The sequence below is a fragment of the Quercus lobata genome, chromosome 8, assembly GCF_001633185.2.
Source record: "Quercus lobata isolate SW786 chromosome 8, ValleyOak3.0 Primary Assembly, whole genome shotgun sequence".
Taxonomy (NCBI): Eukaryota; Viridiplantae; Streptophyta; class Magnoliopsida; order Fagales; family Fagaceae; genus Quercus; species Quercus lobata.
Window position 1 is genome coordinate 64,182,292 of NC_044911.1, and position 22,093 is coordinate 64,204,384.

The 22,093-nt window shown below is 33.1% G+C and overlaps 3 protein-coding genes across 5 annotated transcripts; 1 reads left to right on the forward strand and 2 right to left on the reverse strand.

Annotated features, from left to right (window-relative positions):
• Window positions 1–1,551: 1,551 nt before the first annotated feature.
• On the forward strand, window positions 1,552–5,087 carry LOC115955243 (staphylococcal-like nuclease CAN2). Of its 2 annotated transcripts, XM_031073317.1 has the most exons (9): window positions 1,552–1,831; window positions 2,036–2,091; window positions 2,254–2,368; window positions 2,475–2,585; window positions 2,847–3,034; window positions 3,114–3,173; window positions 3,658–3,817; window positions 3,895–3,963; window positions 4,120–5,087. In XM_031073317.1, the coding sequence occupies exons 1-9, from the start codon at window positions 1,682–1,684 to the stop codon at window positions 4,255–4,257; spliced, it is 1,047 nt and encodes a 348-aa protein (XP_030929177.1). In that variant the 5' UTR covers window positions 1,552–1,681; the 3' UTR covers window positions 4,258–5,087. The 2 variants fall into 2 exon arrangements, with proteins under 2 accessions (XP_030929177.1, XP_030929178.1); XM_031073318.1 differs by lacking the exon at window positions 3,114–3,173 and having other exon boundaries at window positions 1,553–1,831.
• LOC115955244 lies at window positions 4,781–8,166 on the reverse strand. 2 transcript variants are annotated; one of them, XR_004084070.1, is made up of 5 exons: window positions 7,576–8,166; window positions 6,660–6,729; window positions 6,488–6,579; window positions 5,258–5,424; window positions 4,781–5,168 (listed from the first exon to the last, which is right to left on the reverse strand). XR_004084070.1 is itself a non-coding variant. In XM_031073319.1 (4 exons), exons 1-3 carry the CDS (start codon window positions 7,921–7,923, stop codon window positions 6,527–6,529), a joined length of 471 nt encoding a protein of 156 aa, XP_030929179.1. In that variant the 5' UTR covers window positions 7,924–8,165; the 3' UTR covers window positions 4,781–5,168; window positions 6,488–6,526. The 2 variants fall into 2 exon arrangements, 1 of the variants encoding a protein (XP_030929179.1); XM_031073319.1 differs by lacking the exon at window positions 5,258–5,424 and having other exon boundaries at window positions 7,576–8,165.
• Window positions 8,167–20,829: 12,663 nt separating this feature from the next.
• LOC115954544 (wound-induced protein 1) lies at window positions 20,830–21,980 on the reverse strand. The gene has a single exon (XM_031072421.1). The coding sequence runs from the start codon at window positions 21,612–21,614 to the stop codon at window positions 21,174–21,176; it is 441 nt and encodes a 146-aa protein (XP_030928281.1). The 5' UTR covers window positions 21,615–21,980; the 3' UTR covers window positions 20,830–21,173.
• Between the last annotated feature and the right edge of the window lie 113 nt (window positions 21,981–22,093).

Sequence of the window (22,093 nt, forward strand, 5' to 3'; positions counted from 1 at the left end):
AAATATCTCACTTTATATAATAATTGAATGTAAAATGTATTAAGTTTCCTTGAAAAAAAAAAGTACTAAATTTAAAATACTTTTAAATAACAAATATAAATAGCTTAAATTAGAAACTCTAATATATTGTATTAATTATACTTTGTTAGAAAATAATCATATCATTTTAAGCAGGATTTGAAACTAACACTTATAAGTTTTATCTACTATTTTCATTTTTCACTTAACAAAAAAAGTAAAAAGTCAAAATTTTCAACATATTGCGTACGTTTGCGACTAGTATATTTAAAGATTATGACATTGATTTTTTTTATTAAATCCAATTTCACTAGCCACTAAAAGCAAAAGCATCCTCAAAATAACATGTGGAAAACAATGCTTAAAGCATTTGTATTGGTAGAGGCATATAGTTAAAATGCTAAATTTAGCAACTAAATATAACAAAAGTGGCATAAAAAGCTAGTGCATTGGTGGAGTTATAACCATATCATTTAGTTGTTGTGCTATGGTGCGCAGTGAAACATGGCTGTGCACTATAGCGTTGAGGGTTAAAAAAAAATAATTTTATTAAAAGATATATTATTTTATTGTGTTAGTGGTGGTGGTTGTTGTATATTGTATTAGATATATTATTTTATTGTGTTATTTATATTATTTTATTATGTTGAATGCTAAAATAAAATCGCTGATATTGGGTGTTTTGTAAGATAAGATGGTAAAATAGATAAAGTAACTTTTTGTGATAAATTGGTAAATTTTTGCTTCTACTAATATGGATGTTCTTAGACCCAAAATATGTACATAAAAAGCGAATACGGCAAGAGCATAAAATAGCTAATAATATAATTACCAGGTAGCGTAACCTAGATAAAAGCACACCTAGATAAAATCACATCTGGACAAGCTCTTTATCACCTTCATTGGATGGTTCTTTCTCAAAAAAAAAAAAAAAACCTTGATTGGATGGTGTCATTTTCTCTCTCACATTAAAAAAAATCCCTCCACAGGACTTTTGAACCCAATCCTTAAAATAATTTTTTCAAACCCACTAGAAGAAGAAAAAAAAAGAAAAAAGTTTAGAACTTAATGGGGACCTAATAATTTTCCTAGGCCCGCATCTTAAAAGGTAACACTGTTGAAAAAAAAAAAAATCGTACGACCACCTCAACAAAGTTTACACAGATACTTTCTCTCAAAAGAAAAAGAAAAAGAGACGATGGATCTTCATCGTAAAATGTTACTGCCTTTGTAAAAAAAAAAATTGACAAATCAGGATGCGCCATGTTTCATTCTGACTTTTCTTTCTACTCAAACGAGTAATGTTTAAGACACATAATTTCTCATAACTTTGTATCACAACTCTCCATGTGGCGAGTTGTATAATTGGCAAAGGTGTCTCCACATGACCTATCATCACATTTTTGTCAATTATAACTCACCACGTGACGAGTTGTAACACAAAATTGTGAGGAATTATGTGGTCTTATCATTACTCGTTTGCTTATCCCTTTTCCCTCTTTGTTAAGCAAAAGTTTCCTTGCGAAAACCACGAGCCAAAACCTCTTTCTTTTTAAGTCTTAGTCAACAAAAAAAGAAAGTCTTTAAACTTCATCATCATCAGCTTCTCTGTGTGAGTGTGAGTGTGACTGTGTGTGGATCAGCTTCTCTCTGAAATTCCAAAATGTTCGTCTTAAGGTTCTTATGTGGGCAATGGTACAACCCCACAACAGATGAGGACTTGGAATCACAAGGATATCAAAAGGTGTGTCGGCTGTCAACGTTGGTTACTGCTCTAGCTCATGATCTCTTTCACTTCGAGATCACCTCCCAGGTACATATGTTCTCTTCTGGTTTCAGTTTCTTTGAAAACTGAAGTTGCAACCCAAATGTTTTTGAATTAAGTGATGATCAATACTTTGGCAAAATGATTTATTCAAAGTAATTATGAAGCTAAAATTTTGAGCTAATTAAGTATCTTTGTGTAAGTTATATATATAAATATCCATCCTGTTAATGCTTTGATTAATTTTTTAAGGTCCCGGAAGGACTCAGCAAGCATGTTGTCTCGTCTAAGAAGGCTCAAGCTAATTGGTAATTAATTAGCATGCAATTTATGTCAACAATTTTCTTTTTATAGAGTAAAATTATTAGATATTTAGCAAGAAATTGGAAAAAAGAGAGTGATGAATAGGCTCTATGCCTCTATAGAATAGCTTTTTGTCTAAAAAGGTTACATTTTGACAATATATGAAGGTACAGAAAACTATTAGAGGCATGGAGAGCAGCAAAACCCCCTCCAAAAACACCTGAAGAAGCTGCTAGGCTTGTCATTGAGACACTGAAGAGACACCAAAAGGCAGATGTTGAGGTACTATAAAAGATCCTGTCACAACATATATGTATAACTTGTTGCATAATGCATAGAACTGTAATGGAAGAAAGTAACAAACATTCTCAAATTGCCTATTTTGTAGGGTTTATTGGCCTTCTATGGTCTTCCTCTTCCTCATACCCTAGTCCAACTTGCGGCCGGGGCCCCAACATCATTGCCTGAAGGAGTAAAGTATGAATTTCAGACATTTCCAGTAAGAACCACTCTTTTTAGACTCAATGTATGTGACCATAATCAAGTCATAGAGTTGGGTTTAATATAATGAATCACTATAGATACAATATTTTTCACTACTTACCGAGGTGGCAAGTTGTAAATTGTAATTGACTTTCTCATGTGTCCATCATTGACATCATTATATTGTTCATCATTAACAACTTGCCACCTCAATAGTTGTGAAAAACGACGTTATGTCTATAAACTTATTGATAATGAATTATTGGAATGAAACTAGGTTGATTCAAGTGCTATAGCAGATGGAGATGGGATGACAGTGTATGTCAGTACAACAGACCCAAGGGAGTCATCTTGTGTTCCTAGAGAAGTACAAGAAGCAGTTGTCCAAAGATCACAAGCGCGTGTTGAGGAAAATTATACAAAAGCAGATGCAATTCATGAAAAAATTATTGAGTCCGGATATCGGTTAGTCATCTATTGGGCATAGGCCTTGATTCCAATTTTGATTCAATATAATAGTTTTGTAATTGCTTTCTTCCACTAGGGTACTCGATGTTCAGAACAATGAGGAAATCCTTGCTCGAATGTATCGAATTCGACTAAGGTAAAATTACCATAGGATTCAAGTGGCTAATCTTTTAGTTTTTTGGTTAATTGCAATTTGCCCCCCTAAATCATGGGGTCAAATTCAATCCCCCACTAATTGTGAAATCGAGCGAATCTCCACTAATTAATTGGTGATTGACAAAATATCCCTCGTGGTTAATAATTTCCATCAATTTCGAACTTTTAACAAAAAAACATTTGAAATCGAACAATATCCTCATAGAGAATTTCTCCAATAATGGATTTGTGAGATTTTAGTTAAAATTTTGAAATTAATGGAAATTGTTGACAGTGGGAGGCATTTATCCTCCTATCAATCAATTAAGGGGTTGATTGTTCAATGTATAGCTTATTGCTCTGGGGGGTGGGGGGTTGGAATTAAACATTACCCCATAGTTTAAGAGGACAAAGTGAAAAATTAATCTCATTATTTATTTATTAGTTTTTTTACATAGCGTCAGTTGTTAATAGCTTCTGAACAGGGGAATAGATGCACCAGAGAATGCAATGCCATATGGGAAAGGAGCAAAGGAGGAGCTGACAAAGATTGTGCAAGGAAAGTGCTTGCGAGTCCTTGTTTATGGGGATGATCAATATGGCCGCTGCGTAGCTGACATATATTGCGATGGCAAATTTGTTCAGGTACTGTTTCTCAGAACATTGGTTTCTTTTGCGCTTGTTAACACTGAGCTAACTTACCCCTCTTTTCTCACTGCCAGGAATTAATGCTCAAGAAAGGTTTTGCATGGCACTATGCAACCTATGATCAACGCCCAGAACTTGCCAGAGTAAGAAATTACCTATACTTCATTCTTGTACTTTCTCCATGTTAAGCCTCTTTAATCTAGCACTATGTTTGTGAGTTTTCAATAAAAATAAAAAGGTTAAGATAAGACTTACTGACAAGAATTGTAAATCTCTATGTTTATGAATTATGATACCAGTGGGAAAAAGAGGCTCGAGCCACAAGAGTTGGCCTGTGGGCTTCATCGAATCCTGAGAAGCCATGGGAGTGGAGAAGGAAGAATAAGAAGAAAGGACAAAAGAGAATACAGAGAAAGGACAAAAGCGAAGGTAGATGACATTTTCCAAATAGGAAGGAAAGTGAGACCTCCTTGTGACTAATTATCTCATGCAACGGATTCCTTCCTCTATCATTGTATGAACCTTGCAATCCTATAAGATTCACACATTGTGAAAGGAAGGATGAATATTTATCTCCAATGTATGAGGTACTTGTTATGGGTGACTGCTTTTAACCATATGAGGCTAGAAGGCAAAACCGATGCAATATATTAGGACATACTTCCAAGACCAGGAGTTCGTAGCAACTTGACACCAAATGTCAAAAGCATCTCTCCTCATTTTTATGTACCAGTCATATGAACCATTATGTATTTAATCTTAGTAAAGGCTGTTGTAAGTTATGTTTGAATCAAAAACCCAAGTAAGAGGTGGGTTGTAAGTTCTAAGTTGTGTTACCTGAACAAAACAAATCAAATGACTATTGTGCAAAAGAGAATATGTATGCTAGTATACTGTACAGTATTAGAGGCCTGTTATTTAAGCGAATTCTTGTTGAATCAAACACAAATTTATACAATGCAAGACCATTCAAAATTACCACTCAACAAACCAAGTGATACATTTAGAATCAACAGAAGAAAGGACAAGAATTTCATCTTAATCCTAGCAGTTTCAGCCTCATCAATTGTAACATCGCAACAAAATATGCCACGAGTGATGAGAACATAATTTTTTTGTAAAAAGAAAAAGAAAAGACAAATCTACACAACCTTTAAGGCTTTAATTCTTGGTATAAATACAACAACACATGGAAGGAACGTACCTAGAGAAAGTAAATACAGGGAAAAAATAGAGAGAGAGAGAGAGAGAGAGAGAGAGAGAGAGAGAGAGAGAGAGAACAAATCCAGCCAGTTGATTGACATTGAAAGATGGTTAGAATTGGAACTCATCACAGCCCACAAATTCACTGCAAAAGATGAGGTATATAATATTAGTACTTTTTTTTAATTTTTTTATGAACAATTGATCTTTTATAATTCCTTCCTTTTCATTTACCTGAAACTAAGCAAAATGGATGTAAAATTGATAAGCCAACCTTCAGTGCCTAGAACCCTCAATTGTCCTCCCAAATCCCAAAATTGTCCCTCTATTAGTAATGTAATGTGTTGCTGGAAATGTTTTCCTTTAGATATAAGTGGCTTTTATCTGAAATGTAGCATGCTCTGCAATTTTGTTCATTTCTCTCATCATTATTATGAGAAAGGAAAAAGTCAACAGCATTTATGTTCCTAACACAAATTTTTTTTCGTTGCTCAAATGATAGTTTTGTGAAAATAAAAATTGTAATTAGCTCAGTATAACAATATGCTTTTTAGAAAAGTTACTTCAATGACCATGCAGGATGTTGGCCTTATGAGGGGTCCGCAATCACCCTATAGGGTTGTTAACCTTATGGAGGGTCAGCACCTTGTATTTGTTGTCACGTGCAAGTGTGGCATAGGTGCTTGACAGCCCAGCCTTCTGGTGCAACACACTAAGCCCCTCGTGCCTGCCCGCAACACGTACAGACATGGCTTTGTGCCCTTTAGAGACAAAACTTTGCCTCTTCCTAACACTAATTTGTTTTGGGAACAGTGGTTAGCATTGCAGTCCTGAAAAGTGGTGTCAAAGTGAGGTTGCAGGTTCAAATCCCCCGGTTGTTGCTGGGGGGTGATTGTTGGCCTTATGGGGGGTCAGCGATCACCCTATGGGGTGTTCACCTTATGGGGGTCAGCACCCTGTATTTGCTGTTACGTGCAAGCATGGCATTGGTGATTGACAGCCCAGCATTGCAAAGCCCTCTATGCCCACCCAAAGCATGTATAGACGCAAGGCTTTGTGTCCTTTAAAGACTAAAGTGTCTCCTCCTAATACTAATTGGTTTTAGGAGTAGTGGTTAGCATCGTGGTCCTAACACAGGAATTTAACAAAATTATAAAGTAACAATAATATTGTTTGATAATGCAAATAAAACTGGGTTTTAACAGCTTGAAGTTGGCCTTGCATAATAAGAAAGGTAGATATACAAGAACAAAATATCCAGTGATACATGAAGAAGGAAAAATATTTAAGGACGTCAATTAGAGAGGTGAGAAAAAAGAATGCAGCTCTCTTGTGCAATAGATAATCACAGTTGTATAATCAGCTGGAAGTTGGGTTAAAAGTAAGCATTAAACAGAATGAAACTAGAGTTAAGTAAGAAGCTATTTTCAATGAACAAATAGGAATGCCAGGCATAGAACTCACTTTTTTATTAGTAAATTTAACAGCAAATTGCAGTTGACCTTATTTTGCTTTACCCTTTGATTCATCCGAATCTGAGTCACTTGCATTGTAACCTAAAGGAAACCAAATACACATCAATTAGAAGAAGCAAGACCACAACAATGACCAAGCACAAGAGAGAGAGAGAGAGTACCTGGATGTTTATCACTTACATTCCAAACTGAAACTCGGCTTTTTGAAGCTTTACTAATCCAACCGCGTCCCTTAACAACAAATACATAATTTATTTATTCACTAATCAGAATTTTTTATTGGTAATTACACATACACGCCTGATAGGTCTTGAAGCACAACCTCACCATCCACCTTGTTCTTACAAGGGCAGGGGGAGCTACCATTTGAGCTAGAGTTCACAGGCTCATTCAATAATCACAACTTGACAACCAATGAAAGTAATAGTATAATATTATAAGCAAAATTTATAATCACAGGTAAAATTAGCCATATTTCACTGCTCCAATTACAAATTATAAAACCAAAAGAACCCTAACAATCCACCATGATTCTAAAAAGCTTCATAGAATCAAGATAGTGCTCATTATCGGCCACTAGTAGTTCAAAAATTTTGTATAACAAGAACCCCAAGCATCAACAAAAAAAAGTAAACATTATATGAGTCAAATAAAACATCCTTTTCCAGAACCAACACAATACGGTAGATAGTATTCAAAATCTCAAAACTATTTTCATTACCTCAGTTTCCTTAGCAACAACCACATAAAAAGAAGTCAAACATGAAATTATTCTGACTACTAGCATTCTATAATACCAACAAAGGGAATGTAACTACATTGACTTCAAACAACAACAACAACCAAACTTAGTACCAAAATTTGGGATAAGTTATAGATCCTCAACAAAGTAGTCAGTGTCAGTCAAATGTATTATTTTCCTCCTATTCTAACCCAAGTCATAATACTCTCTATATAACCTTCCTAATTTCCATGTCACAAACCAAAACAATGTGGTGAATAGGATTCAAATTGCATTGAATAACAGCTACCATAATCAAAACCAAGCAAATTCCAACCAAAAAAAAAAGTAAAGACCTTATGAGGGTCTTTGGGGACACCATAGCCACTGGAGTACATCTGGCCCACAAGGACTTGCATGGCGCTATCACCAGCCTTGGCCTCCTTGAGCGTGTCCTGGAACCACCGCTTTACACAGTCCGATACCACCAGAGCCAGTGGCAACCGATTCTGCTGAGTCTCAGAGCTCTCCATTATCTTCTTCCTCTCCGAGTCGACTCGGACAGCCCCGGGTTTCGCTGTTTCCGGGGACGAGACTCGGATTCTCGATATGGGTTTCGCGCGTTTCGGCCTTGGGAGCTTATCCGAAGCGATAATTTTGGCGAACTCCTGGAACTTGGTGGTTGAAGGAATTGATTTTCCCATAAAAAACAAACAGAGAAAAGAGTGAGAGAGTATATAAAAATATTAAGGGAGTATGTGTGAGAATTGAGATCAGTTTTGTTTTAGGGGCTTTTGAGTTGACATTCTTATCTCTGTTATCTGGTTTTCATGGTGGCGGGGTGTGGGTTTGAGGTATGAGTTTCTGAGATCTTAATTCTTAAGCAAAACAAAAAAGACATTTTTTGCATACTGTCTGGCACTTTCTTTGAGTTCTTTAGATTGTTTTGTTTTTTACTTTTTTAGTTGACCCCTTGCATTTGTTTTCAATCTGAATTTTTACCCTTATATTTTTTTTGAGAAATTTCTACCCTTATATTTAAAATTTTTACCATTACCACATGGTATTTTTATTTTTTATTTTTTAAAGAACATAATACGTGGTTTTTTGAAGTTAAGCGATGAGTTGTCATTTAGTTAAAGGTAAGGGTAAACTAAGATCAATAGAATCAAGCTCAATGCAATTTTAATCAAATTTGGTGTAAAAAACTCACTTTTGTTTTTGTAACTACTCATTTTTATTTTCTCTTAAAAAAAAAAAAAAAAAACTATTCATTTGCAAATAGACCTATATCATAGTCAATTTCCTATAACTATTTCATTTAAAATTTTATTCTATTCATTTTTTTGGGCAAAAATACTTTTTTGATCCTTATATTTTGAAGTCATAGTCAATTTGGTTCCAACATTTTGATAACAGTTAATTTTGTCTTTGTTATTTTCAAATTGTAATTAATTTGGTCCCCATTGTTAACTATTAATGGAAAATTGTCTAGATGGCAAATGGTGTGTATGGTTGGCACACTTAAAACTGATGTGGCTGCTAAAATAATAATAATAAATTACCACATCAACATCTGAATTTAAGAAAATTAATTTATTAATTTTAAATAAATTAATTAATTAAAAACTAAAAATAAATTAGAGTTCAAATATGGAAAATCTTGAACAAAGATGATGATGAAGCCAGAAAAATTAAAACTCAAATCAACATATAGTCAACCACAAGTCCCCTCTCTTTATCCATTTCATAAAAAAATAAATAAATAAATAAAAACACGAGTCCCTTCTCTTTGGTTTGATCCAAGAACCTATTAGGAAGTAATGAATCTAAATCCGGGTCAGGTGGTGGCGAAGACTCTTTGCTTTGGTCCATGTAGGTGGACTCCAAACTACCCACAAGAACCTTTTCTCACTTCTCTCTAACCTTACGGCTAAATACTTCAACTACTCCTTTGAGAACAATCGTAAGCTTCCAAAGCACAAAAATACAATGCTTCTATTCGATTGTATGTCCAGCCATTTTAAACATTCCACCATGTCAATCATTTGAAGCAATCAACGGTACATCACTAAAGATTGGTGGGGTGGGATCATTTGGGACACAAAGTCCATTGGATAAATTTTCCAAGGCTCTTGGTTCGAGTGATTCAAACAAGTTTACAATGATTCCAATAAATTTTGGTATATGAGTTTCAAAGGTTGATTTGGGTTTTGATTTTTCTAGGTTCATGTTTAGGATTTTCTAGATATGAACCTTTTTTTTTTTTTTTGGGTTTTTAGTTTTTATTTAATTTCTTTAGAATTGATAAATTAATTTTTTTTTTTTAATGCAGATGCTAATTTGGCAATTTATTAATATTATTTTAACAGCTATATCAACTTTAAATGTGCCAACAACTCACTCCGTTTGCCACCTAGAGATTTTCCATTAATACTTAACAGTAAGGACCAAATTGATCGTGATCACAAAATATAAGGATCAAAATAGTACTTTCACCTTCTTCTTTTTTTTTTTTCTTATAATTTTTTTTTTCGTTTCTTTCTCTCATCCATGCCCCTTCTATAGTCAGTGATTTGCTCTAATCCGTGGTTGCCAGTGGTGAAAGAGGTTGAAATATTCATAACACCCTAGTGTGGCATGGTATTTAGGTTGATATGAATGAGGAGGGGTTGTTGTGTACCGATTTTTATACAAATGTTTGGTAAATATCGAGGTACAACATGAAATTAAAAACATAGATTATAACTCTAATTGATTCACTTGTCATTGCATGTTTAATTGAAAAAATACTTATTTCTATACCTCTATTTTTTTCTTTTTCTGATTTGTTTATGTTTTATTTTGAGAATTTTAAAGTCATTAACTCCTTAATTTAATATTTAAAATTTGTTCATTTCAATTATAATTATTTAATGAGGATATTTTTAACAAATTAAAAGATAATACCATCAAACTCTAAATAATATTTGCAACACATTAAAAAAAAAAATGATGTCATCAGCTCCTACTTCTATTGTTTGTTTGCATTTGTTTTTTGGGTTTGGTTTTATAGATAGTACAGTATAATAGTACATGAGTACAGAAACAATCTAGTTTAAATTAAATTAGGCCGGATATGGGCCTAGTGTATGGGACAGTGACATTTTACCTGGTACAAGGCCGAGCGAAAAACAAGAGCGATTAAGATCTTCGGAGGCCCATAATCCAGATTGCACAACAAGGTTGATTGACCCAATTCGGAACCAAGCCTATGGGCCAATTTTTGTATAGGTCTAGGAAGCCTATTAAGAGACGGGAAAAACGTGAAGGAAGGAGCTCAATCCAGCTACTGTCCTTTTCTAGCTTGTTTTAGCCAAAATATTTGTCTTTGAGTGGAGGATGTGGTCACAACAATTAACTTCATAATTCCAATATCTAAACCAATCCTTTCCAGGTTTTCTTAGTACAATCACAACAAAATATTTGTTTAGGACAGCAAAAAGTTCTGTAGGACATGAGTAAGATAAATTGATGCGGGGTGAAGGGGAATTTTTCTATCTCTAATGAGATGACTCCAACATTAATGACATAAAGATGACAAAAAATAATTAGAGGAACTATATTGAAAGGTTTGAGAGAGACAAGTGTTTTGAGAGTGGATAGTATAATGTAAATTATAAATGTGATATACACACACTTTTAGGATGAGGAGGAATAGGTGAAACGCGTTCTCTTCTCCCACCCTACCTCCTCTTCAAGGGGTTTTTTTTTTTTTTTTTTTTTTTTTTTTAAATTTTAATTTTTTATTTTTATGAAACAAAGTTGGATAGAACTGATAAAGTGAAATGGGACAATTTTGCCATTCTACAAAGAAATGATGCCTAATTTCTTAGAGCTTAAAGTAAAAGAGATTGTTCATTGTTGATAGCATTCACCTAATTTCAATTCTCAATAATGGTCATTATATTGCACACGTGTTCAATGAAATTTGTTTCTGTCCGATGTGGTGGGCTAGCTCTGCCCTACAAAACTCAGCAAGATTTTGTTTCTGTAAAGTAAAAAAAAAAATCTATAACAGTAAAATAGAAAGTTGTCACTCCGATCCATTGGTGATTCACTCCTGCTGCATCAGTCATAGCAATACTCAATTGACACCTTAAAGTCTAAAAAAGCTTTATTAACTTGTCAAGACTGGTGCGAGGGTTATGACTATCTTCAAAGTATAATGAGAAAGGTAGCTGAAGGGGTAAAAATTGGCAAGACGGACCTTCATTATGTTGGGCCTGACGGATCCTTGCCCGTGGGCCGACAATGGATAAGTCCAGGGTGTAGCAGGAACCCTGACTTAAAATACTTGTTACACACGCTTGAATCCTGATAGAATCTCAAAGGAAATGGGAATCCTAGTACAAGAAGAATTCCGGAAAATACGCGCGTTAACGAAAGACCTTCTCTATAAGGAAATGTTTTGCCCATCACGTTTGGGATTATTCAAGAGGATTCCTATAAGAAAAAGACTTCTACATCAAGGAAGAAAGACCAACATTCTACTATTATAAAAACCCCAATACCCTCACAAATCAAGGTATGCATAATTTACCCTTCTTTAGCACTCTAGAGTTAAGAATAGTTCTAACTTGACATTCGGAGGGTATTTGGCCGGCACCACACCGGTGCCCTCTGTTAGATATTCTTGCGGGTCGCTATTTCAAACGTGCAAGGATCGTGTAATTCACTGGTGATTTTTGGCATCATTAGTAGCCTTGAGAAAGGCTGGGTAGAGCGAAAGTCATGCTTAGAAATGTAATATCTCACGCATAAAATTCCTGCTTTTACTGATTCTGAATAGAATGGTTAATAAATGGTCTTATCCTTAACTTTTAGATCACTATGTCGCGGTGAATAATAGAAAAAAAATGTAAAATTTACATAATTTTACTTAAAAATGACCCACATCAATCAGTATATAATTGCATAGATTTACAAGTTTGTAATAATAACCGTGTAAATTTATATTGACATTATTCATCTTGCATTTAGTTTTTTATTCTTTTTTTATGTATCTCGATAATGAAGGAAGAGAGTGAATGGTAGTTGTTATGTGTGAAGAAAGAGAATTAATTAAAAAAATAAAAAAATGATATTTTAATGAAATGTAGTGTAAAATAGATAATTTAATGTGGAGTGATTTGAAAAGTGAATATATAAAATAGAAAAAAATAGATTCTTATACTAAAATATAAAGTAATTTTTAAATGAGCTAATGCGAATGCTCTTAAAGCAATTAAAGAAGAAATCATATAAATTCCAAAATACAACATGTAGATTGTGAGAACTAATTATACAAAAAATCAGTTGGTGAAATTAATTGGAGATGCTACAAAAAATCAGTCAGGTAGATAAACAAACATTTAGATAAATACAAATTGGCACAGATTATGAATATAATCTACCATCTTTCCCCCCAACAAATACCTAACTCGAGCATGTGAATGTAATTATCAATTTATCAATCAATTTCACGCATGTCGTTTTAGATAGTAGACATGATATTGCTGATTTTACCGCACAATGAAAATTGAAAAAGATCGTTTTTGGATTGGCACTTCAAACCATCAACGTGACCATTGCAAAAAGTAATCTGCTTTTCTTTTTTCTTTTTTCTTTTTCCTTTTTTTGGACGAATAAAAAAAGTAATCCACTTTTTTTTTATTATAAATATGATGGATTCTATTTCGAAGTCGTTTTTAGCAAAAAAGGGATTCCTCCAACAGTTCCAACCAAAGTCTAATTTTAACACATATAGCAGAGGAGTATATAATATATATGTCACATTTTGTCGGTTCAACTAAATTGGCATATACCAATCCTCAGCTCTTATTATATACTCTGATATTCTACTGCATGTTGGTCTTCTTATCTTAATAACAATATAAAATAAATAGGGGGTCACGAATCAGGGAACTTTCACAAGTGATAGGTACACTAGATGAAGGTATATGATATATGGAGCACAATCTTTGATATTTTTTTTTTTTTGGTTTAACTGTGAAGTGAGGGGTTTGAAAAAAATACCCAAAAATACGTTTGTTTTTAATGCGCAAAACTTTCATTTTTACAGATTTTTTTGAGAGTTAATTGGTAAAAAAGTAAAAACCATACCCAAAATCTGAAAACGAAAAACAAACCAAAAAATAAATAAGTGCATAACTATCATCTGTCGGTCTCCACTAGCACACAAATATTATTTCCATGTTCATGACGTAATTAAACAATGAGTGCATTTTACATGGTTCTATCTTAATTGAAAGTATTCTATGGCTGTATTGTGATCATTATTGGAAAACAGTATCGGCCATAGAGACTAATATGATATTATTTTTTCCCTGGCAATGCTTAACTAGTGTTAGATTGATGCCTATTTGACAATTCATTGAGCACTTATAGAGTCTAGACACAATGTATAGTCACTATTCAAGATCTTATGACAACATAGAATGTATACAAGTCAAAGAATAAATTCTAATATCTCTCAAGTGCTGCTAACATATTACCTCAGCTTGTGCATCTAAAAGATTCCTATTAATCAATAAGCTTCCGGGAATCGAATTAACGTAAGCTTCTGAATCCAATACTAGAAGAAATTTAAAAAATAAAAAATAAAAAAGAAGAAGAAGAAGAGGGTGGGGGAGTTTATTGCCAATTGTGATGAAAGTTAACGAAAACGAACGTGATTTTGTCCCCAAGAATAAAAAAGAAGAAGAAGTTATTCCTCCAAAAAGAAAGAAAAATTAAAAATTTAATATGATCTAGTTTCTCATCAATATTCCCTACGTAAGTTTTAGTCTTCGCACTTAAGGTTTCTTAGTACAGTAGAAAAAATTGCCATTTTAGAGTTAAATTAATTGAACGATCGTTTTTATTAAATATAACTCACTGAAGACAATAAGAACATGATTTTAAAAATCACGCTAAACAAATTGGAAAATGAAGTGATTCTTGATTCTTTATTTCTTGAAATCTCTTTTTTGATTCAAAATCATGGTGTATCATGTATTCGTGTTAGTCTTGTTGCCACTGGTGCCATAAAATACTATCTAAATTGATTCTTTTTTTTGACAATAAGCTCCAATTGCATAGACTAATTGGGGTTCTGTTAACTACCATTTAATTTATAATTGTTTAATATTACAAATATATAATATAAAATTTTAAGGTTTGATATTTTATTTTGGGATTGTTGGGCCAAATAAATTTATTAGGTAGCATAGCACTGGTTTCTACTCAAGTAGGGATGCTCAAAAAATATTATTTTGAGATACTTCTTGATTTTGAACTGAGAATTTCTTGGTAATTATTATGTAAATTTTCAGAAAGAGACATATGCTTGTAAGTCCTAATTATAAGAATGAAAGAAAAATAGGAAAAAATTGACTCATTTGTGAGTAAAGAAATCCTTAAATATATTGTTATTATATTTTTTTCAATGTGAAACTCGTCTTGTGAAAAGGACTTTTTAAGTTTCAAATTCAAAAAATGAAAGAGAAAGCTATATTTCCCCTCTACAAATATCATTTTTCTTCAAGAATTTCAACCATAAATGTACGAATTTGCTAGCTTTTGTATGGGTCTAATATCTATTTGTTTAATGAATAGGCTAACTGGTCTTGAGGGTTTTTTAAAGACCGGGTCGATCTGGTCTATATATACTGAATAGGTCATGGTTGAACTGATCAAATCTATCGGTTTGACCCAACTTTTAAAACCAAGGTTAAGACCAATGACGTGGTGTTCGGGTCAATCTTCCTCACGGTTACCACCTTTCCCCGAAATTTGTATTTTGGTTGTTAAGCTACCTAACCTATATCATATTTGATAGCTTCTCTAATTTGGAAGCTTTTACGATAAGGACACCAATTTTTTTGCTGAATAAGGACACCAATTTCAAACATAAATATTAGCAGAAGTGCATAACAATGTATTAATGGACATAATGTAAACGTAAGGATGTAAGTAAGTTGATTCAGATATGTACAAAGATGCGTATTAAACTACAACTTGTGTGTTGACCACTTCAAATTATACTCTCTTATTCTTCGTAATTGAAAAGATAGAGAAATGTAAAATGAAAGAAAATAAAATAGACAATGACGTGATGACAAGATTAGCATGAATTTGGATGGAAGACAGCACATTATCCTCAAATTTTTTGTTATAATTTGAAAGCTTTTCCCCAATTACAGTATTTTTTATCATAAATTTTGGGTTTGGTTTACGTCTGATACTCTAATGATCTGGATGTAATACAAACATAACACATCTCTAAAATTGACAAGTATTAATCTTGTATCATGTGCAATATTAAAGCATGAGATTTTGTATCGTTTCGGCGTAAAGTTTGGGTCTAGTGTTTCTAATGTACTGGATTCATTAAAATGATGATATGTGACAAAAAGTGGACACGTGACACCATTACAACAAATTCAGTGTATTGGATCATTGGACTAAGGCCAATTAGATACATACTTAAACATGGTTGATTTAACAGCAATAAATGAATTATTGAAGTGGGTTTTCCTGAATAGGTGATTTTTGATTATCAACAACATGACCCTCCAAATACCAACTTTGGAAACAAAACTTGGTGGATTCCAGAATAAAAACAAGTGGCCCTCTGCCCATCTCAAATGACGTTTCAACACATGTTTATAGATAGGGCATGCATAACAGCATAAGCATAGCCTTTGTTCATTGTATTTCTACTGATCCTCAGCTCTTTTGCAATTAGGTCTTCTTATCACAAACGACAGATTTAAAGTAAATTGACAAGTCATATCATATTCGAGCTCACTAGTCAGGGAATTTTACTGAACTGTATGTGGTATATACAGTAGCCTATATGCTAAATTGTTCCCGTGGACTCTTTGTTTTCGCAGTTTCAATCTTTTTTTTTTTGTTTTCCTCTCAGTTTTTTAATTTTTTTTGTTTTGTTTGATTAAAAAACTTCCGTCTACGAGTCTTTTAGTTTAATTGATTAATACCTTATGATGTTTTCAATAGAGACATTCATGTTTCAAATCTAACAACAATTACATCTATCAAATTATCAAATAATAATAATAAAAATAAAAAGCTTTAGATACTGTTCGAGGAATATTTAAAGAGGATGGAAGAGTATTTCGTTGAGGTCCTACTAAATGTAGGATGCCAAGTAATATTCTTGTGCAGGAACTAAGGGCAACATTCCTCTCTCTTAAGTCATAATCTTACTCAAGAATATTCCTCTAGCAGAGCATATTTTTATTCTTTCCGATCATAATCTCGCCATTGTTGGAAAACAACAACCAAAAAAGAGAGAAAAGGACACTCGAAACATTAAGAAATAGGTTAGAAACTCAGAATTATAAAATAAATACGTACTTTAATTCTTATCCCTTTTTTTACAAGTAAATTAATCAAAATTTAGGGTGACCTGACCTCTCTTTAGGGTAGAATTAAATAGCTAGTCATTAATAATTTTAATTGCCTTTTATGTGGGAGTAGATTACAGTGACTTCATCCCTTGGTAGGTCAAGTCACTAATCAAACTGATATAAAAAATAAAAATAACATACTTACTCCGGAATTGGGATACTTCGTTATGAACATTTAAAAAAAAAAAAAAAACTATTAACATATCTACTATCTTTCTAAGAAGTGAGATCTATTATAAAAATGATTGATATTAAAAGCTAAAATGAAAAAGTGAAACAAAGACTCCAATTGACAACAAACAATAATGTATAGGTTTGTATTACATCAAGTAAACAAGTAATTTTTGAATATTTTTAAGAGTACATAACTAATATGGAACTTCATACTCACACCATTGAAAACAAATTACGTAATAAAATAAGGGAAATACTAACAAGTGCCCTTAGGACACTGGTTAAGAATCTAATTAAAGAAAGTTTTGACATCACTTTTATGGGAAATGAAAAAAGCTGTCAAAACATTAATTACTTCTTTTTCTTTTCCTATAAAAATTTTTTTTAACTAGATTCTTAACCAGTGCCCTAAGGGCACTCGTTAGCATGACCCATAAAATAATAATGATTTCAAAAAAAAGAAGAGAAAACCTTAATTTTTTTTTTTTTTTTTTTTTTTTTTTTTAAGGTTGCTTGCTTTTATTTGTGTAAACTACTAATTGTATTCCATCTTTATCTCTTCTCTTCTCTTCCTTCACGAGTTTTTGTTCCAGAAGTTGAAAATGGGTTATGACTTATGGGCCTATGGCCTTCTCTTGTTACTTTTTAGTATATTCTTATTCATAAAAAAAAAAAAAAAAAAAAAAAAAAAAAAAAAAAAAAGTTGTATTCCAAAAATATTTAATAATATTTTAAAATGAACAGTGAAAACTAAATGTTTATACTCTGTACCAGAGTCATTAATTAATATAATAATTTTGAAACTCAAAGAGTTATGATTACAATGATTGATTGGTTTTTTTTTTTTTTTTTTTTTTTTTTTTTTTTTTTTATAGTTTCATTTATTTATTTATTAATGTGTTTTATTAATGTATGCTCTTAAAAAATTACATTAACCATTCTTTTTTTTTTTTAATAAAAAATTGAAAACTTATCCAAAAAGTTAGTCACCTTTTTTTAATAAAAAGTTTCTTAAAATAATTTATTGATTAAGTGCTCTCTAAGGCATAAGTTAGTAAAAACTCATTAAATAAATGAAAATTTTAAAAAAAAATTAAAAAATTAATCAATCAGAGTGATTGTAGTCATCCTTCTCACCTATTATCAAATGTCATGCGCCTGTAATGAATTCTGTGACATGCGAGCACGACACAATCAGATTAAAAAGAAAAGAAAAAAAAAAAAAAAACAGATCTTCAATCTGACGGTCAAGTGTTGAGTTTTGATTGTTGACCAATGAATCAGTATGCCCCCTGCCCCGCACGACACTATGGTCCCCACATTAAAAGCACACAATTATCACAACATATACGCCATACGTGCGACCTTTCTCTTCAAATGCCCCAATAAGTAGAAATTAGAAACTTACTGTGCTCAGCTCAGGTTGAGTAAAAAATAATTTTAATAGTGGATTCAAATTAAAAGATGGTAATTTATAATAATTTGTTACTATATAAGATTTGTTGTGAAAATATTATAAATATAACAGTTTGATAAACAGTATTTTCGAATAGTAATACCCAATAATTAGAAATTAAAAACTCGCTGTGCTCAGGTCAGGTTGGATATCGGACGTTAGATTGAGTTCCCTCTTTATCAGTCCTTTTCCACCAAGAGGCTTTACTGCTTTATCAGTCTCTATAGTCCCAAAAATTAGCTATAATAAGTTCATATCCACCGTCCATGTGGCTTCGGTTTTCTGTTTCCAATTATTAGAAATCGACAAACTTTGGCCTTTATAAAAGGAAAGGATGTGATACCTATTACTACTAGGATTAAAGTTGATTAATTAGAATCATAAAAATAAATCTGGGATAGTTACAACCTGAGCATTAGAGTTGGAAATACCAAACACTTGGCGGATATTAGGGTGGTAAATAGAAGACAAAAGTGTTTGATGGTTTCCCTTTTGTTTGTTTTAAAGATGGTGTCCCTTTGCATACGTGGCTCTTGATTTTCTCACTTTACATTAGTGGACTCTATGTTAGCCTTTTTTTTAAGTAAAATTTAATACAATGACACTTGGATTCTGATTTATTCAAATAGATAAAATTTTATTTTAATCTAATTTAAATATATGTATGTAAATTTCTTCCTTGCAAACTTGAATATCAGTCTTTATCTTTTATACGGGTACACCCTACAAATATAAATATTTGTGGAGTGATCATTACACTAAAAATACGCGATGGTATACTCGGACTTGATGTTGTTCCCTTTCTGCCTGGTCGGAGAGTTCAGAGTAGTCAAGTTTGTGTGTTAATTGTTTTACTTTTCGTCGTTCCTTATTTCTAATCCAAATTATGACTCATTTGTCACGAGTCTTTGCTTTGCAACTACCATCTTCTTTCTTTGTAATAAGACTTAATAAGATGACAATTAGTTCGTTTTAACCCAAATCTTACGTAAAGGCTTATTTTTATTAGCAAATTTCTTGTAACTTCGAAAATGTTAGATTAAGGTGGACAAATGGTCACATCCCTCAGTATTGAATAAAATGGCTGCCATCACTCCTTTTCAATATTTGGATGATTGTGCCACCTCACTCATTTTAAATTCACTCTCTAATTTTTAATCTCCTAAGTCCTAACCAAAACTCTTGTTTTATTGTTCAAACTTCAAACAGCAATAATAAGCTATGTAATCGCTCATTTTCAATATTTGGATGATTGTGTCACCCTCACTCATTTTAAATTCACTCTCTAATTTTTAATCTCCTAAGTCCTAACCAAAACTCTTGTTTTATTGTTCAAACTTCAAACAGCAATAATAAGCTATGTAATCGCTCATTTTCAATATTTGGATGATTGTGTCACCCTCACTCATTTTAAATTCACTCTCTAATTTTTAATCTCCTAAGTCCTAACCAAAACTCTTGTTTTATTGTTCAAACTTCAAACAGCAATAATAAGCTATGTAATCGCTCATTTTCAATATTTGGATGATTGTGTCACCCTCACTCATTTTAAATTCACTCTCTAATTTTTAATCTCCTAAGTCCTAACCAAAACTCTTGTTTTATTGTTCAAACTTCAAACAGCAATAATAAGCTATGTAATCGCTCATTTTCAATATTTGGATGATTGTGCCACCCTCACTCATTTTAAATTCACTCTCTAATTTTTAATCTCCTAAATCCTAACCAAAACTCTTGTTTTATTGTTCAAACTTCAAACAGCAATAATGAGCTATGTAATCAGGAAGTCTTGAAAAGCCATTAATTAGTGACTTCAAGTAGTAGGCCTAAGGACCATGAGAAGGAAACTTTAATGGTGGTGTACCATTGGTGGGTAAACTAACACCGAAATGTTAACAATTGGTTGTGCGGTTAGTTGTGCCACAAAAACAGACTTTCTCATTTTAATATTTGAGTCTTGAGTCTCTTGACCCAAGTTTAGCTAGAAAACTGGAGTATATCCAAATTTTAACTTGGAAACTATATTGAAATTAGAATAATATTTTTATTTTTATTTTTTTAGATAGATAAATAATAGAAGAAGGGAAATAAGGTATGATAATATAAAGAATTTCATAATTATTAGACTATCACTGGAACCCAAAATTAGAATAATGTTAAACACAATGTTTTTGTTATTTCTTTTTTTGAGAAGGCAATATTTTTTATAATTGTTAAAATGTTCTATAACCATTATGAATGGAGTAAAATTATTATCATTATTTTTTGGATTCATCATTCAAACAATGATATATAAATATATCACAATAAAGTGATATAAAGTTATAAACCATAAAAACGTTTCAATAGCGTGGTATTGTCTTGTCACATTTAGGAGAGTAAAAGCTTGATATCGTAAAAGAACATAGGATAGGAGTGGAAATCTGTGTGTTGTTACCGTTGTGTCATCAATCACAATCCTGTTTGTTACCAAGCTTAGATCAGAAAGATACAAAGGAAATAATTCAAGCGTAAGAAAAATGATATGACAATCAAAAGCAAATATCTTTATTACGCAATCCAAACAACACGAGATTACAAATTCATCACTATACGACCGATCGGATTTCCCCATCACGGTTCAACCCAACCCTTTAACACTCACACAAAACACACACAGACAAAAACCACACGAAAATAAAACGAAAGCCAAACAAACAAATTAACAATAACACAAACAATATACACACGCCCTTGGAACCTTTAAAAGTTTACATCTCGACACGTCAGCTCAGCCCATAAATAAAGGAACCACCAATCAGGGGCAAACACCTGTGCACCCTTCTTTATTTAGTATGCTAACGGCCGCAGCTGATCAAGGAGATAGAAATTATATGGCGAGGACGAGTCCGGGCATGGACTTCCCGACCAAATCGGATACACTGCTCTCCCAGAGGTAAGGGCAATGAAGTGGCGTGATCTCAGCCGTTGATGATGATGACGTTGATGGCGGTGAAGCTGATTCGTAATCCGACGCGGACGGTGAGGATGGGTCTGAGTTTGTGACAGCGGCGGTGGAGTCACCGAAGCGCGTGACGGTGAGGGAAGTGTTGAAATACTCCCTGATTTGGGTGATTACCCCATTCGTGACGGTCCACGCGTGAACCCAAACAATGGAGCGCGCGTCGTCACAGCCCTCGGCGAGTACGGTGGGCCCAAATGAAACGATGGTCTTCGGAGCAAATCGGAAGCAGCTGTCTTGTCTTTTGTTTTTGAGGTTGTTTCGGCCTCCTGATGACGTGTCAGAAGAAGCACCAGTGAGCAGGCGCATCAAGTACTGGTGGGTCGGCGGACCATGGAACCACCACTCTAGGTCTGGAGCAACCAGTTTGTGAACCGTTGCCACGTCACGTGACTTTAAGGCCTCATATAGGGCTTGCACCACCCTTTGATTACTAGAATCACTTTCCTCCAGAATTTCCTGAGAGTTAGCCAGTTCGAGTCTAGGCTTATTAGCCTGAGCTTTACAAACCAAGAAACGAATGTTAGCTTTTGCTTTTTGCTTAGAAAGATAGAAAATAAAAAGACGAAGCAAAGAAAGCTGGTGAGAGAGAACAATGGGGATTTTATCCCTTATATAGGGAAATGACGTATGATGTGGGTGTGAAATCAGAAATCCACTACAGCCGTTTTTATTTTAGACAACGATGATTCGCGTGATTGTGATTAGGGAACCCTCACTTTTATTATATGTTATTCTTCACTGATACTCGCACATGTTAAGGGTGTAAAAATGGTGTGAATTGTGTG